This window comes from Rhipicephalus microplus, chromosome 5 (genome assembly GCF_043290135.1).
Source record: "Rhipicephalus microplus isolate Deutch F79 chromosome 5, USDA_Rmic, whole genome shotgun sequence".
Classification (NCBI taxonomy): Eukaryota; Metazoa; Arthropoda; class Arachnida; order Ixodida; family Ixodidae; genus Rhipicephalus; species Rhipicephalus microplus.
Window position 1 is genome coordinate 12148822 of NC_134704.1, and position 14593 is coordinate 12163414.

The following is a 14593-nucleotide window of genomic DNA, read 5'->3' on the forward strand; positions in this document are numbered from 1 at the left end:
TCACTACACTCAGCTTTACGACAAATGATCGTGTTTTCCTCAAAGCTGGCCACCAAGATTGGCTCCGTTGCGCCATTTCGCGTTGCCGGAGCCAGTCTCAGAGGCCAGTTTTAAAGAAGACAAGATAACTTGTGACGTTGACTAAAGTGTCAGTCCATCTTCAGAAATATTCATCTCATCAAGCCTCCATCTTCTCCTGAACAACTGCATTGTAGCTTAGGAAGGCGCCTAACTCTGCTCGTAGTGCAGCCAAAACATAGTTGCTAAGCACTCTAACTTCTGTATTGCTTAGTGCTAGGCCTGTTGCAGTTAGCTTGGTGTAAGTCACTCTATTTTTCCAGGGTCAGGCTGCGACCAGTTGTTCAGCAGCACAGCGTCAAGAAACGGGACATTCTCAAGCCCCGGCTACCCCGACGGCTATCCCGCGGACACTCGCTGCACCTACCACTTCAGTGGGGAAGGCATCGAAAGGGCGCAGGTTGTCTTCCTCGACTTCGACTTGTACCAGCCCGACGACTCGTACCACACGTGAGTGCAACTACAAATGACCCTCACTTTTAGTGGGATCATCACTGTCATTCTGATGAAAATATGGCTCAGATACTCACTTGGCCTTTACATTTTGTGACAGATAAACAGAAGGTGTTGTAGCTGAAGAGTGAGGATGTCCTGCTTTTGCCCTGGAATTTGGTGCGAAGAGAGCAAGCGATGATGTCATGTCATGACGCCACCGTGTGGCATCGCATAACGTGGTGCCACATGATGACGTCATCACATGACATCGTCGCTTGGTCAGCGATAGTTTGACCACAAAGACAATGCGAAACCCCGTTAACTGCCGAGAGCTTTCGGAATGGGGGATCAACAACATTGTCCGAGAAGAAAAAAAGAAGAACGCTTTTGATTTCTAGTCGCCTTGGGCGACGCATGTGGTACCATGTCAGTTTTATTCAATGTACCACAAGAGAGGCATGACAGGAACCTGGCTTTCTGATTCTGATTCTTTATTTCAGCCTTCATTTACAACAAATGCTAAGAGAGGAAGAAAAATCCGCTATCACAGCGGCTTCACGAAGGCCCCTGCCCCTACAGAATTTGGCAGGAGACAACACACGCACTCAAAAACTGAAATGCATCAATATACAGATTATCTTTCGAGAAAAAAAATAATCAAACTAATAAAACAATGAAATGGGTGTTGCAAATTGACAGCACAACAAAAAGTTTCCTTTTTCCATCCTCATACTCGAATTACTTTGCAAAGCAAGCAATAATCCTCATTAAAACTTCGTGTAATAGTAACTGCCACATTGCCTATGATTGGCGTGGAGATTCCATTATTCTGCTTTGCTACAAAGCTTGTGCGTTATGTGAAGAAGCTCACTATCGCTGCGAAAGCTGATGATGATACAGTGCATGGTCATCAATCACACATTAGAAACAATGACCTCTTCCCTAAAGTGCTAGTATTTTTTCTGTCTCATTTTGAAGTGAATTCATTCAGTAGCAAAGGAAAGGAGTTCAGAATGAATAGCATGTGCTTATTTCGCTTAGAAGCATTTATTCCATTTCAAATGCTCGGCTTTATTTCCCCTCTCGACGTCGCGCCATGAAACTGCCACAGCATTACTCATCAAATCAAAGTTCACTGCTGTCAGTTCACTCATATTTTGCGTGGTGCCTCCTACCTTCAATACAATCACCAAAAAAAATCTGAGCCTTTTTACCACACGTTTTAATGTCAGGGCTTAGAATATCATTCGTGATTTCACATAGTACATTCGTCATCCGTAAATGCAGATCGTGCAGAAGTAAAATTGACATACATTTTCAAATCAAGATATGTTAATTCGAGGCATACAAAACAAGGACACAATCTGTACGGTACCAGTTAATAATCATTTATGCTACATTTAGGGAAGGGCAACTTCGCTGGAAAAAGACTTCCTCTTGGTTTTCTGATGTGATGAAAGTATAAAACAAATCCATAATTGGAAGGCGAAGTAACAAAGCTCAATCAACAATCACCAAAAAAAAGAGTACGCTTTACGTACACAACATAAATTTAAAAAATAATTATGAACATTCAGCACAACCTAAATGTAAATTATATTGTAGGGGCGCATAGAAGGGCTGCCGAATTTCTATTTTATTATTGTGCGCGTTAATAGGCAAGCAGAACTGAAGAAACCTGAACCTGTTAAACTGTAAATGGTCTCATGAAATCATATGTCTAAGTAATAATACTGACTCTTGTTGCGGACGCTGAACAAACAATTCAAATATTTATTTCGGCTTTGTTTTTTTAGCCTGTAATACTAGAAAAACTTTTTTGCACTTTTTAGGAACATAATTACACCTTTTTGTACCATACTGCCTAGAGAAACCGCATCCTGCTTGTATTTTGCTCCACATGCAGAACCACCAGTTCCACAAACAACCCACCCTTCTAAAATCGATAGGTCTCCTGTTGCTGTTTTTATCCAAGGTCTCTGGAGGTGCTTCAGCTGAAATTCTCGAGGGCTGCTGTGCGTGGAAAAAAATTTCAAGCAAAAAATCGGGCAGTCGCACACGAGCCTACTTTATCAAGCCTGAATTGCTGTCTATGCGGTCAACAGCACAAACAAGATGCAATAAAGCTTTCGAAACGCCTGTAGAGTGTAGAACCTTGCCGAAACCGCTGTCCAGGGAGTCTGTCGGTTACTTCTTCATTCACATCAATTTCTTCTATCCGAGCGGAAGCAGAAAGAAAGAAAATGGAAAAACAGACAGCGATAAAAGAAGAGCAATAGAAGAACACGGTTAGCAAGTTTCCGTTCATAGTAGCACTGCGTGGTATGTCGGGGACAGTTCTATAGCGAAAAACAAGGTCTCTTTGAGAAATTTTTCTCCTACTTGGAACCGACGACAAGCCTGCTCAGTGAAGCGCCTACCTTCCCCATCAAACTTTGTATTAGGATCTTGGTTCACGCGATAAGATCTCGAGCCAAGTCGTCTCATATACAGCACTCCGTAGCGAACCAAGTTGAAGCAGCCGCTCCATCATGGTATCGGCGAGAGGCAACCGCTTACCTTTTATTATATATATATATATATACTGCGTGTCTATACTGGGAAGCATGCGCTAGCGTCCTCTTTCCGCGGAGCGAACATCACCTTTCCGCCCGAGGTTGTCTGCTCGCGCGCTTATTTTGTGAACAAACAAGGGAAGCTTATAGTTGCCGCTCTTACGCGGCAACAATCAGCATGCGCATCTTGCTTCCACAGCAGGCGGGAGCTTCTACGGGCTGCGTTCTCAACGCGAAAAAACGGTGCCAAAAGTGTACCTGGAGCGGCCGTTCACATATAGATGCATTCAACACGTAACAAACTGCCACCAGTGGCGACACACCACGTATAGCCAGCCCTTAGTACCAGCATGCGCTGCTCACGGGAGACGCTTCTCATCAACGTCATCACTACGAACGAGACATTTGTTCATATACTGTGGCCACACCGCACAAAACTTGGTTACTTAGCAAGAAGACGTTTACTATAATTATTATTGCCCCTAAAAATGCTCGCTTTGCTTCGTTTAACATTTGAATATGTTGCTATCGCATTCATTGCTTCTCCCTTTTGGCGAAACTGTGGCTTTTGAATTTATCATTACAAGTGTTTGGAAGTCTTCGAAGCAGTCTCCTTTTGCGTTGATACTTCCGCTCCTGCGAGATTTCCAGCATTCAAATGCATTGCAGTAGTTTTACTCCGGAATGGCCTGTAATTTAATGTATTGGTGCGAGCTTCATTGATCCCGTATACTGCCCGAGAATACTCGCTTTTCAGGAGTGTTTTGAAGCGTGGAAACGGGGAAAAAATGGTGTCCTGCTATACGATTAAAAAACGTGTCCTTACAGAAGTTGTTTAATGTCTGCTGTATACATGATGTGTGAGAGCTTGCACAATGGCTATTAGTGTTCGCATAGGCACCTGGTATTGCAGTTTTAAAGATCATACGGTAGCGTCAGAGTACACAGTTACGCGAGCAGACGCAGCAAAGCAGTGTATACAAACACAGGTCCTCGACAGCTTTAGGTAGAACAGACCTATAGTTCGTTACAACCTAATAATAAATACACTCTCCACTCCCAGTACTGCAGCATGCCTGTCGTTCATATGTGCAACAGAAAAATGATTGGCGATTTCTGTTTTAACTATAAGCGCATCTTTGCTGGTAATACAAATACAATGTATATTTAAAAAGTGAAAGTTAGTCGTTTCTTCTTAAAACGTTACGTTTCACAGAGCAGTGACGTCAGAATTTTGTGATATTTGCCAAGAAGTGAACTGTTTGGACCGAAAAATATAGAGAAATGAACACAAGCCTGTACGGGCATGTGATATGCCTGCAACGTGAGATATAAAATGTGCGTTTTATATAGCCCTCGCAGCATGTGATCGTAGCGCCGTGGGTAGCGTGCCCGGCTACTGCCCTCACAGACCGGCAGATTATGCACTCAACTCCCGATGAGTTTTTTTTTTTTTTTGCTGTGTGGTCACGTCTATTTTTCCGACGTCATTTCCGTAGCGGGAATACGTCGCTGAAGTTTTGGTGGACCCCGACATTAAACGCTTTGTTAAAAATTGGGGGGGAGCTAAGTCCGGGCTGTTCGTGAGATTGTTGACAACCTTCCTCGGTGAGGGCGAAGGCACGGTGGGTCGGCGCATTACAGTGGTGCAACTTTCAATTCCTGTGATGTCAGGCCGGATGCGTTGCGCCTTGCGTCTTATTATTTTGAGGACTTTCACCTGAACATTGAAGGACACTTTTTGCATGTAAATTTCAAAGTGTGTTCGGCGAACGCTAGTGCCTATTGAGACGGGGTCTCCCAGAATGCAACGTGATGCACCCGTCTCCAATGCATGGTTGGACACGCTATAGTCACAGCGACGTCAAGTAAGCGAAGCGCGAGCACTGTATACAGTTCGACGCGACTATAGAACATTTCCAGAACGGCTCCCTGGGCGCTACCATAATACTTTCTGGACTGTGCGAATTAGCATGACCTCCCGCAAATGCACAGCGGAGGCTTTGAATTCAGCCTTTGTACTCCCTTGCGCAGCGCAATATAGCGGCGTTTTTTCCCCTTCTGTAGTGACCAATGTAGCGCCCCGGCGGCCACCTGGCACTTTACTAGGGCACCGACAGAGGGACAGGTGGTCGCGAGCATGAGACAACAAAGGCTTTTGGCGTTATAAGTTGGAGCTACCACACAGTCGGTCTTAGTTCAACACTTCCATCACTCACGTCACATTCTCAGACGTGGTTGCCGTTGATGGCCGTCCGACGCTGTACCAAAGACTGCCCTCATAATCTACCTCTTTTTTTTCGGAAAAACTCCTTTTCGGAAAAAGACCGCTTACTTAAGAGACTTTTAAGTGCCCGTGTGACAGGGGTATTAGCCTTCCGAAAAGACCTTGTGTCACCAAAACACTTGCCTTTCTAACAAGTCATGTTCCTTGTAAGCAGTAGCAGTTTTCACAGTGTAAATAGTAACAGTTTTCGCAGTGATCTTGCCAAGTTTCACGCAAAACTCGAGTGCTGCATTTCTACTTGCACAAGAATTAGAAAAAAAAACACTCACAGACAGGCCCTTTGTCACTATTCGATGCTCTGAGCACACTATGCGACGAAGCGCTGCGTAACTAGGCTCCCCGACTAACGGTTTCAATGGATTAGGCCGCGCTCTGACGAAGAGTCACGTCACCATAAATTCACTGGCATTAGCTTCAGTACAGAAGCCATATTCCCTAACTGCCGTCTCTCCCATGGCTAGTTTTCACCTGATAAATGTAGGAAACTGTACCACGTTGTAAAATAATAAAAAATGAAGCCCTTAGCATCGTGTGTATACAAAAGAAGAATGTGAGAAAGTCACGGAGATCTAGTTAAAGTTCGCCATTTTCGTTACCCAGGAAAGATTGAAGGAATTGTGCTATGAATAATTGACCAAAAAGATAAGCATTAGGTTGCTTGTATTCGCGTGCCTTAGTAGAGCGTTTTGTTATAGCAGAAAACAGCAAACGCAAAGATTATTTGCTAACGTTATAGCGTTGCGTGCTCTAAACTGAGCATGTACAGGACGTTAACGTAGCTCGAACGAACTCTGTACGAGCGGTAGTTCTGGAAAATATAGCGTTCAACGCTTACTCATGCAAGAGGTCCCGTATGTAGGGAAAGATGACAGTGCCCGTTGAAGCCTGAGCTGTCTACTTCGGAATCTTTATAGTCGTCAGCCGGCATTGTTAAACTCCTTCATTTACAAATACTGGTCGTACTTGATGAAGCTTTCAGTAGTGGGGCGTCACCAGCTGTATACTACCGATAAGAGCCACGTTTTCAAGACACTAGATTTGGGGGGGGGCAGAAGGCTTAATAAAACTTTTCAACAAGGTTCGCTCATGATTACGTTAGCCACACAGAGATGGCGACGCTGTACTTAGTCGCTTGTTTTCAAGAGAAGGCAAATGCAGCCACAAGTCAAGCTGAGTCAGGTAATGGGGGTCATGAGGAATGCTACATAACGGCATATGGCAAACGAAATCGATGTGTTCCGGGCTGTCAGGCACAACACTAAACCAAACGCGGCACGTAGACGCAGCAACAAGGAGTTCGCGTCGACTCGATTTACTCACTGCCCCTGCTGCACGGACTCCCAGCTTCCACCGAAAGGAGAGACTTCACTTGTTATTGGCAAGGAGCTTGAGGGTATGTCTGGGTTTACCACGGTCAACTTCCAGTGATTTAGTGTATGCGGAGGCTCGAGAGCCACCTTTGGCAGTACTGCGAACTAAAGAAACATCTCGAAATTTATTTAGAATTTTCACGCAACATGAAAGTTATTTTTTATCTGGTGCACTAACACAAAGAACGGCAACGAGACTACAGGATACTATATCATCATTTCAAGCAGTAGTACCAGAATTTAAACAATGGAAACCTTCAAAACCACCTTGGACGCTGCCACTTCTCAACGTTATCCTTGAAACAGACGGCATAGAGAAGAAAGCAGACATGACACCTCTAGTAGCGGCACAGTTCATCAGCTTCATGTAATGCATAATGAAAAAACGAAGATATATACAGATGGATCATGCACAGAAGAAGCGTCAGCCTGTGCGGTCTTTATACCCGAAATTCAGGAAAAGAAGATGTACAAATTATCGCACAAATCTTCATCGACGACAGCAGAATTGGTGGCTATCTTTGAAGCAGTTAAGCTTATCTGCGAGAATCCCGAGCCACGAAAATGGGTGATATGCACTGATAGCAAACCTGCTCTTCAGCTAATCAGAATGTGAGATCACCTTACAGAAATGGTGAAATAGCACAATGTATCGCAGAAACTGTGGAATATGCCTCATCGCAGGGTCACAACATCGTACTCCAATGGGTACCCAGCCACATTGGAATAAAGGGAAATGAAGATGCTGATAGTCTCGCGAAGAAAGCATTGAAGGAAGGACGGGATTGCACAATCCCTATATCTGGGACGGATATTCGACATTTTATATCGCAAGGAGCTAACCATTGTTCGATGGAGAAGTGGTTTGAGAGCCCTAAATCAAAGGAAACGGTACTTTATGAAGTTGATCCACACAGAAAATTTTCCATAGCGACAGACCTTCCACGACACCTAGAGACATTGATCCACCGACTTAGATTGGAAGTAGCATACACAAACAGCTTCCTGCACAAGATACATCGATCCAACTCACCGGAATGCCATTGTGGTCATGCAGAAGAAAATGTTCGCCATATTCTTTTGGAGTGCGTTAAATACGCGAAAGAAAGAGAAAAATTAAAGAACAAATTAGCAAGTTTGGACAGACGGCCCCTCACAATAAAGAAACTACTTGGACCATGGCCTGAGATGCATCTTCAGAAAAAGGCAATAATCTTCCTGACAGACTTTTTAGTGGAGACCGGACTGGACAAGCGCCTATGACTGACAGCCAGAAATGGGTATTATGTAAAGTGTGGTCATGTATATACTGGCATTAGAGTAGTAAGGTGTGCGTGTAAGTAGTTTATGACTGTGTGAACTGCGTGAAGAAAACTGTGTATTGGCATGTTATTTGAACTGGTTTCAGTGTGCTATTTTGTGTTTTTTTTTTCTTTTCCGTATTGTTAATTTTTGGGTACCGTTCTGTATTATTATTTTATTTTTCGCTGCAGAACTTTGTGATATGGAGTAGCCGAGGCAATAGGCTCCTCAACCTCTCCACAGCAAAACAGTTAAAAAAGAACAGAACAGAACAGATTTAGTGGCGCACTTCAGGTTTTTACAGTGTATATAGTGTTTTTTTTAATAACTAGACGCGCCATACATCTTGCGTATTACTACATTTGCGTTTGTGGGAATGCCTTTCCCTATACTAAAAGCGTACCAGTTGACAAGCCATATGTTGCATTTTATCATCAGTGCTGAAACGCGTGGTAACGTTAACGTAAGCTTTTTCGATATACTAAAGCTCTCTAAATCTACATTGTTCATGTTCGGTACAATCGCAGAAAAGAACCAGACAGGTGAAACATGCAAAGCTGATGCGAGGCCTGTGATATGCTATGGTTTTAGAAGATGAAGCCAATCATTTTTAATATGATTCGCTCGCTGCTGCTGTAGGTGATACGCGTCGACAGGATAGCCTGCATAGACACGAGCTTTGCCCATAGCCGTGATCAAGCTGTCGTCATAACTTGCAGGCACGTTTATGTGCAGTCCGGTGCATCAATCTCTCAAGCCATCCTGGCTCAAGCTATTCGTCTCCCTTCTGTGTACACGGAAGGAACGCATACGTGTGCACAAACACACACTAGAACCAGTGGGGCATGCATCTCCGTCGAGGCACGGCCTCGGGGCACCGGTCAAGAAAGCGGTGGCTGCCAGTTGCCTAGACGACGTCGTCGCGCAGCAAACGACGCGTGCAAGTGCTCTGTATTCAGTAAACAAGAATCACCGGTGCACAAGGAACGTTTCAATGCAGTGCCGATGCGACCCAACCTGTCCGGCCAAACAAAGCATAGTGTCCGTTACCATGCAATTGCCATGCTTACCCGGCAGCTACTCGCGCAAAAACTACTCTTTAGAGGCGAAGCTCCTTGGCGAGGGCTGAGCGTCTCGTCGTAATCGTATGTAGCCACCTCTCGTTAGTTCTTGAACCAGCCGTTGAGGGCGGTACTTGTACATATAACGAAGTGCATATGCGCCGGAAAATGCAAATGGTACGATATCAGAGGACGTTACTTGTAGTATGATAAATAATAAAGATCACAGCATATTTATCTTGTGAATGATAATGAGTGGGCTGAAGCATCTGTCAGTCCGTCCGCGCTTCCGTCCATCCGTTTGTTCTTGCTTCCACTCATCCATGCGTCCGTCCGTTCGTCTGTGTAAGCATGCCAACCGCGTATGTGCTTTTATGGGGCCCCAGAGACAGCTGAATTTGTATTAAAAAAACCACAGTGGTGTATGTCTCCCCGACAGCAGCCACGACAGTATTCACTCGAGCAGCAATACAACACGTGACAGCTAAAGGGGCTCCCAAAGCATGCACATGAAAACAAAGTACGTGGGTCGTAAAAAAAACGAAACAAAGAATGCTGCTTTGAAGTCTCAATGATGCAGGGAAGGCTACAAGGTGAGACAATGAAGCCTAGTGCCCTTTTCAAGATAAGGAAGTCGAAAAGGAAAAAAAAACAAACATAGCACGCACGTTTTTTTTTTGTTTTAGCAGGAGCAGCTTGAACGGATGCTGCCATTCAAAACAAAGAACGAGAAAAACTCAAGCAGACTGCAGGAGGGTTCATGTCAGGCCACACCAGCAACAAGAACGCAAAAAAGTGTCAGAAAAAAAGAGGAGCAGTTTACACGGAAAACGAAACCCATTTATCACGTTCACCCAAAGATCTTCGCCGCTGATGTCCTCTCCCTTCGAGTCATGTGTTCGGGGACCACTCTTTCGCTTGCCTCCTCGCCGCCGAGTTTCGGACATTCTTTGCAGCACACGACACCTTTCTTCTGCCCATTCCTAGACCTTCGAAGGTGGCTTTTAAATCTTTGCTTGCTCTTTTTTTTTTTTTGCTCCGAAACGTAGCGGATGGTGCTGGGCGCTCGTTCGACGTGTCTCGCCGAAGCGCGTTTCTTCTTGTTCCCCTCGTTCTTCCTTATCATTTTATTGCACCCCGAGGCCGAACGAGGGGACCGTAGGTGGCGTTAGACAAGACGTGTCGGGAGCCAATACAGGCTTCGAGTCGCTAGCCGAGTCTGGCCGGCGAGGGAACGGGTCCGGCCGTCGTTGATACGCACGAAAACGCTGTGACGCCACAGGAAGTGGACCATATTTTGTATCGGTGCGCGCTGGGAAAAAGAATATCTAAAATAAAGGAGACTACGGGGGAACATAAAGTAGAAGAGCAGGGCCTCCTTCATCACCACCCAAGCCTCTGCTATCTTTGGCCGCTCTTTTCTCGCCCTCTTCCAGCCCTGAATTGTGGGCCTCTTCCGACAGGCCGCGTTGACGTGTTGCTCACTCTTTCCCGCGAATCTCCGAGTGTCGCCTCTTTTCTGAAAGCGACCCGCTCGGCATGCTTGTTGTTTTTTGCATTGGCGACGAGGGGGTGCGACAAGTAACCAACAGCCAAAAACTGTCTCACAACCCAACAGCGTTCTTTATTCCACCCTCAACTTCTCCCTAAAAGACGTAGGGAAAACATAAAGCTAGGAGGTTTCGGGGAGAGCGAAAAAGAATGCCATATACTGGCAGACCACGTCCATGGCTGTGTTGTGATGAAAAATAAGAACCACCAGCACCACAGCGGCTTTTATATTACACGTCGCTGGCATCATTTCTCGCTGTATGTTATTCGTCTCTTTGTTGGGCAAGACGCAGCCACTTTGTCTTGGAAATAGTGAAACAAGAGCGCTCGAAGAGTGTGAGGGTGAATACAGAAGCGGAGGAGGGTTGCACAATCTTTAGTGTTCGTCCTTCGGGTCTTACATAGCTAAGGCTGTCGTATCTGGTTTTCGTTTATGCTTGTTTCGGCCGGTTCATTTTTCATTTAGCCCTTCTTGCCGTCCTTGGGTTCTGCAGCGTCTGTTGTTATCAGTCATTCCTACATGGCACCCTTTGCGTGGTTTTCATAGCACTCGTTCTTCTTTATTTCGGCTTTGTCAATCCTGTGTTTGTTTCGTTGTTCCTTCTGCATGTATTTTATCGTAATATACTTCTGGCAGGAATAGTAGGGAAGCTCTTTCCATCCATCTCCTTGCCTTGTGACCTTATTCTATGAATACGGTTCGGCTTGAATGTGAAAGTTCTTGTGTGTCATGTAACTTTCACGGTGGGTGACTTTAAGCTCGCCACTCATCTCCATGTTATGAACATGTATTCTGAAGTGATCAAAATTGAATCCCGGGCTCCAAATTCACACTGCTTTGCTTTTGATACTCTCGCATCTAGTTTCTTTATTTTCCGTCTCCCTTGTGCAAGCATCCAGCGACTACCGGAGATACGACTCGAAATATTCAGCGAAAATGAAAAAAATTCGACCACAGAATCGTCGTGAATTTCATATGGGCTCGGTCGCTACTTCAGCGTTTCTCTGCTGAGACATGTATGTACTCGTGGTCACGTCATGACATGAATGCCGCAGCGTATTTGGCGAACGCATTCCAGCTCTCTTGGATGAACGGTGCTTCACTCAAAAGTGTGCGCAACATGTTACCTCCTAAACCGTTCCATCCCTTGTGTAAGAAGAAATCGCGGAGTGACGAAATTATTCAAGTGACGTCCTATTCGTAATGAAAACTATGTAATTTTCATAACTTATTTTGTTTTTCTCTCCCTATCCTCCTTTCGATCTCTACTTCTCCAGTTTTGTACAAGGCAGCAAAGTGGCTCTTCTACCATGGTAGTCTCTCTGGATTATCATATCTATTTTTATCTCTGTATGTAACTTTCCATATTATTATTATTATTATTATTATTATTATTTATTATTATTATTATTATTATAACACACAATATCAATATATGGGCGTTATGGTTTCCCATCCGAAAATTGTGGTGTACTTATGAGGGACGCGAGAGTGGAGGGCTCCCGAAATTTAGACCTCCTGGTGTTACTTCACGTTCACCGATATCGTACAGTACACGAGCCTCTGGAGTGTAGCTTGCATCAAAATGCGGATGTTGCGCCCGGGATTTGATTCGGCGACCGGCGGAACATAAGTCGAGCACATCTTCGCTTAGTGTCCAACATTTATGTGTTGTCTACACGGTAGATGTACGTCAACGTAGAGAATTAATAGAGCACGCGATCAAAAAACAAAAACTTCGTGCAATACACGCAATAACGATGAACTCCTATCTTGTAAAATATACGCTACGCAATAAAAACAAAAAAAATTCCGAAAAGAAAAGTATATAAAATAAAGAAATGTGTCGTTAGAATAAAAGAAATATAGACGTTTATTTAATATTGTTCGGGGTTTAATGTCTCAAAACTATAGGATATGTTTGTGAGAGAGCAATAATGCATGGCTCTGGAAATTTCGTTCATCTGGGGTTCACTAATGTGCACCCTTATCTAACTACACGAGCCTCTACAAAAATGTTTAAAAGTGGAATACAAAAGTGGAATACAGAGGGTATACAATTATTCCATACTCATGGTAAATAATGCATGACCATCACTATGGTTACAAAAGTAATTGCTTGAATTCTTGAATTCTTAAATAATAACGTTGCGTGGGGTGTTTCAATAAGAGATGGTAGTTTGTTCCAGTGTTTAACGCCCATTAAAGAGCCTGTAAACTAAAAGGGTAGTGCGCGCTTCAGGGCAGTGCAGCAGTGCACTGCCCTGAAGTGCACTGCAACAGAGCAGCAGGAGGGCAGTGCAGCAGGGCGAGAACGAATTCTCGACGAATTCAAAAGCATCTTGCAGCATATGGTCACGAGTTCACCATCCGTCACGAGTTCGAATTCTGGAAAAAATGAGTAAGAATACGGATTTCCTCAGTTAGTTATTCCATCGACCGAAAGCACTTGCCCATTAGCCTGTGCTCCATCACAAGCTCAGAAAAATGTGCAATTTTTATGAGCACTAGCTTCGGGTATGCACGTATTGGGTTTGCTGCGTCCCCTCTACAGCCAGATAGTAAGCATGATGGAGACCTCAAAGAAAAACAACCAAAATATTTTTACCGGATGGCTCGTACAGAGAGGTTATCGCAATGCGATGTAGGCAGCGTAATAGAGGATTCGGGGAAGAGTCAATCGGTCAGAGCGACTGGCCACGTCCATCCTTCGGGGCAGCGCGTAGGCTGCTCCATTTAAACCGCGAAAGTGGGCCCCGCGCTCCACCACTGCGCAGCACTTGGCACCATCTTGATATAGCCACCACGTGTGGCCCACAAAGTCTGCATAAACCAAAGCTCTTTCGTGCGTTGTAAGCACGTCAACGCGCCTTAATCTGTACGTACATCGTGGATTATATGGTTTTATTCGGGCTCCTGATAGTGTTTCGCTTTTATTATTTTTACATGCGTTTATGTGATTTGGGTATAGTAATAAGGATTCTGATGCCAACAAGCATGCTCTCCTAATGTTTATCGTATCTCCGTACATTTCCTTTCCAACTTTTTCCATGTTTATCTCGCAAAGTATGCGCTCAACGCTAGTTCCCTTAAGCTTATCGTTTTGAACATGAGTCTCAGTTGCCGATGCTTACTGCTTGGCCCCTGATGACGTTGGGCACAATTTCGGTATCATCGACGCAGGTGCGAAGCGGCGGATGCCGTCACTGTGTTCGTCTCGATCAACGGGCAACGCGACAGGGTGGACAGTTTCTGCGGCAGTGACATGCCCAACCAGGTGATGTCGACAGGCCGCAACCTGACGCTCGAGTTCCGCTCCTTACAGAGCCCGGGGAACTCGACTGCCAGAGGATTCCGGGCAGCCTACCAGTTCGTGACGGGTATGTACGCTCGACTTTTCATCAAGCGATGGCTGTCATTTGAGAATTACTGGGTAGCGTTGTTAACTGGCCTACACAATGCCCTGTTTCATCAAACATCTGAAAATGCTTGGCGTGCAGGGAACACGCAGTAGTCATGCCACGATCGGGTGGAGCTGCCTTTCTAGATTCCGTTGGGAATTCTCTTGGAGCGATTACTGCAAACACAGTGGCAACGTATCTTTAAATCAGAGTTCTTAACTGGCATAAACAATGCCCTGTTTCACGAATAATTCCAGATACGCTTGGACTGTGCGGTACACGCAGCACTGTCATACCGATATCGGGTGGAGCTGCCTTTCTAGATTCCGTTGTGAATTCTCTTGGAGCGATTACTGCAAACACAGTGGCAATGTACAATTAAATCATTGAAAGTTTGCGAAGTAGAGAAGTATCCACTGTGCTATTTATCAATATGAAGAGCACATTCGTACCCACTGCGCGTGTATCGGGTATTGTGTGCACTTTGTCGATGTTGTGGCTGACGACTATGAATTCAGCTACTATGACGACTATGAATCAGCTACAAGATAG

The 14593-nt window shown here is 44.8% G+C and overlaps 1 protein-coding gene across 1 annotated transcript in view; it reads left to right on the top strand.

Moving 5' to 3' along the window:
• Positions 1–14593, top strand: part of LOC119174013 (suppressor of lurcher protein 1-like) — a 129702-nt gene that overhangs the window by 96287 nt on the left and 18822 nt on the right. Inside the window, exons 9-10 of the mRNA XM_075894849.1 lie at positions 342–528; positions 13824–14020. Coding sequence (XP_075750964.1) covers positions 342–528; positions 13824–14020 — 384 coding nt within the window. The remainder of the gene's footprint in view (positions 1–341; positions 529–13823; positions 14021–14593) is intronic.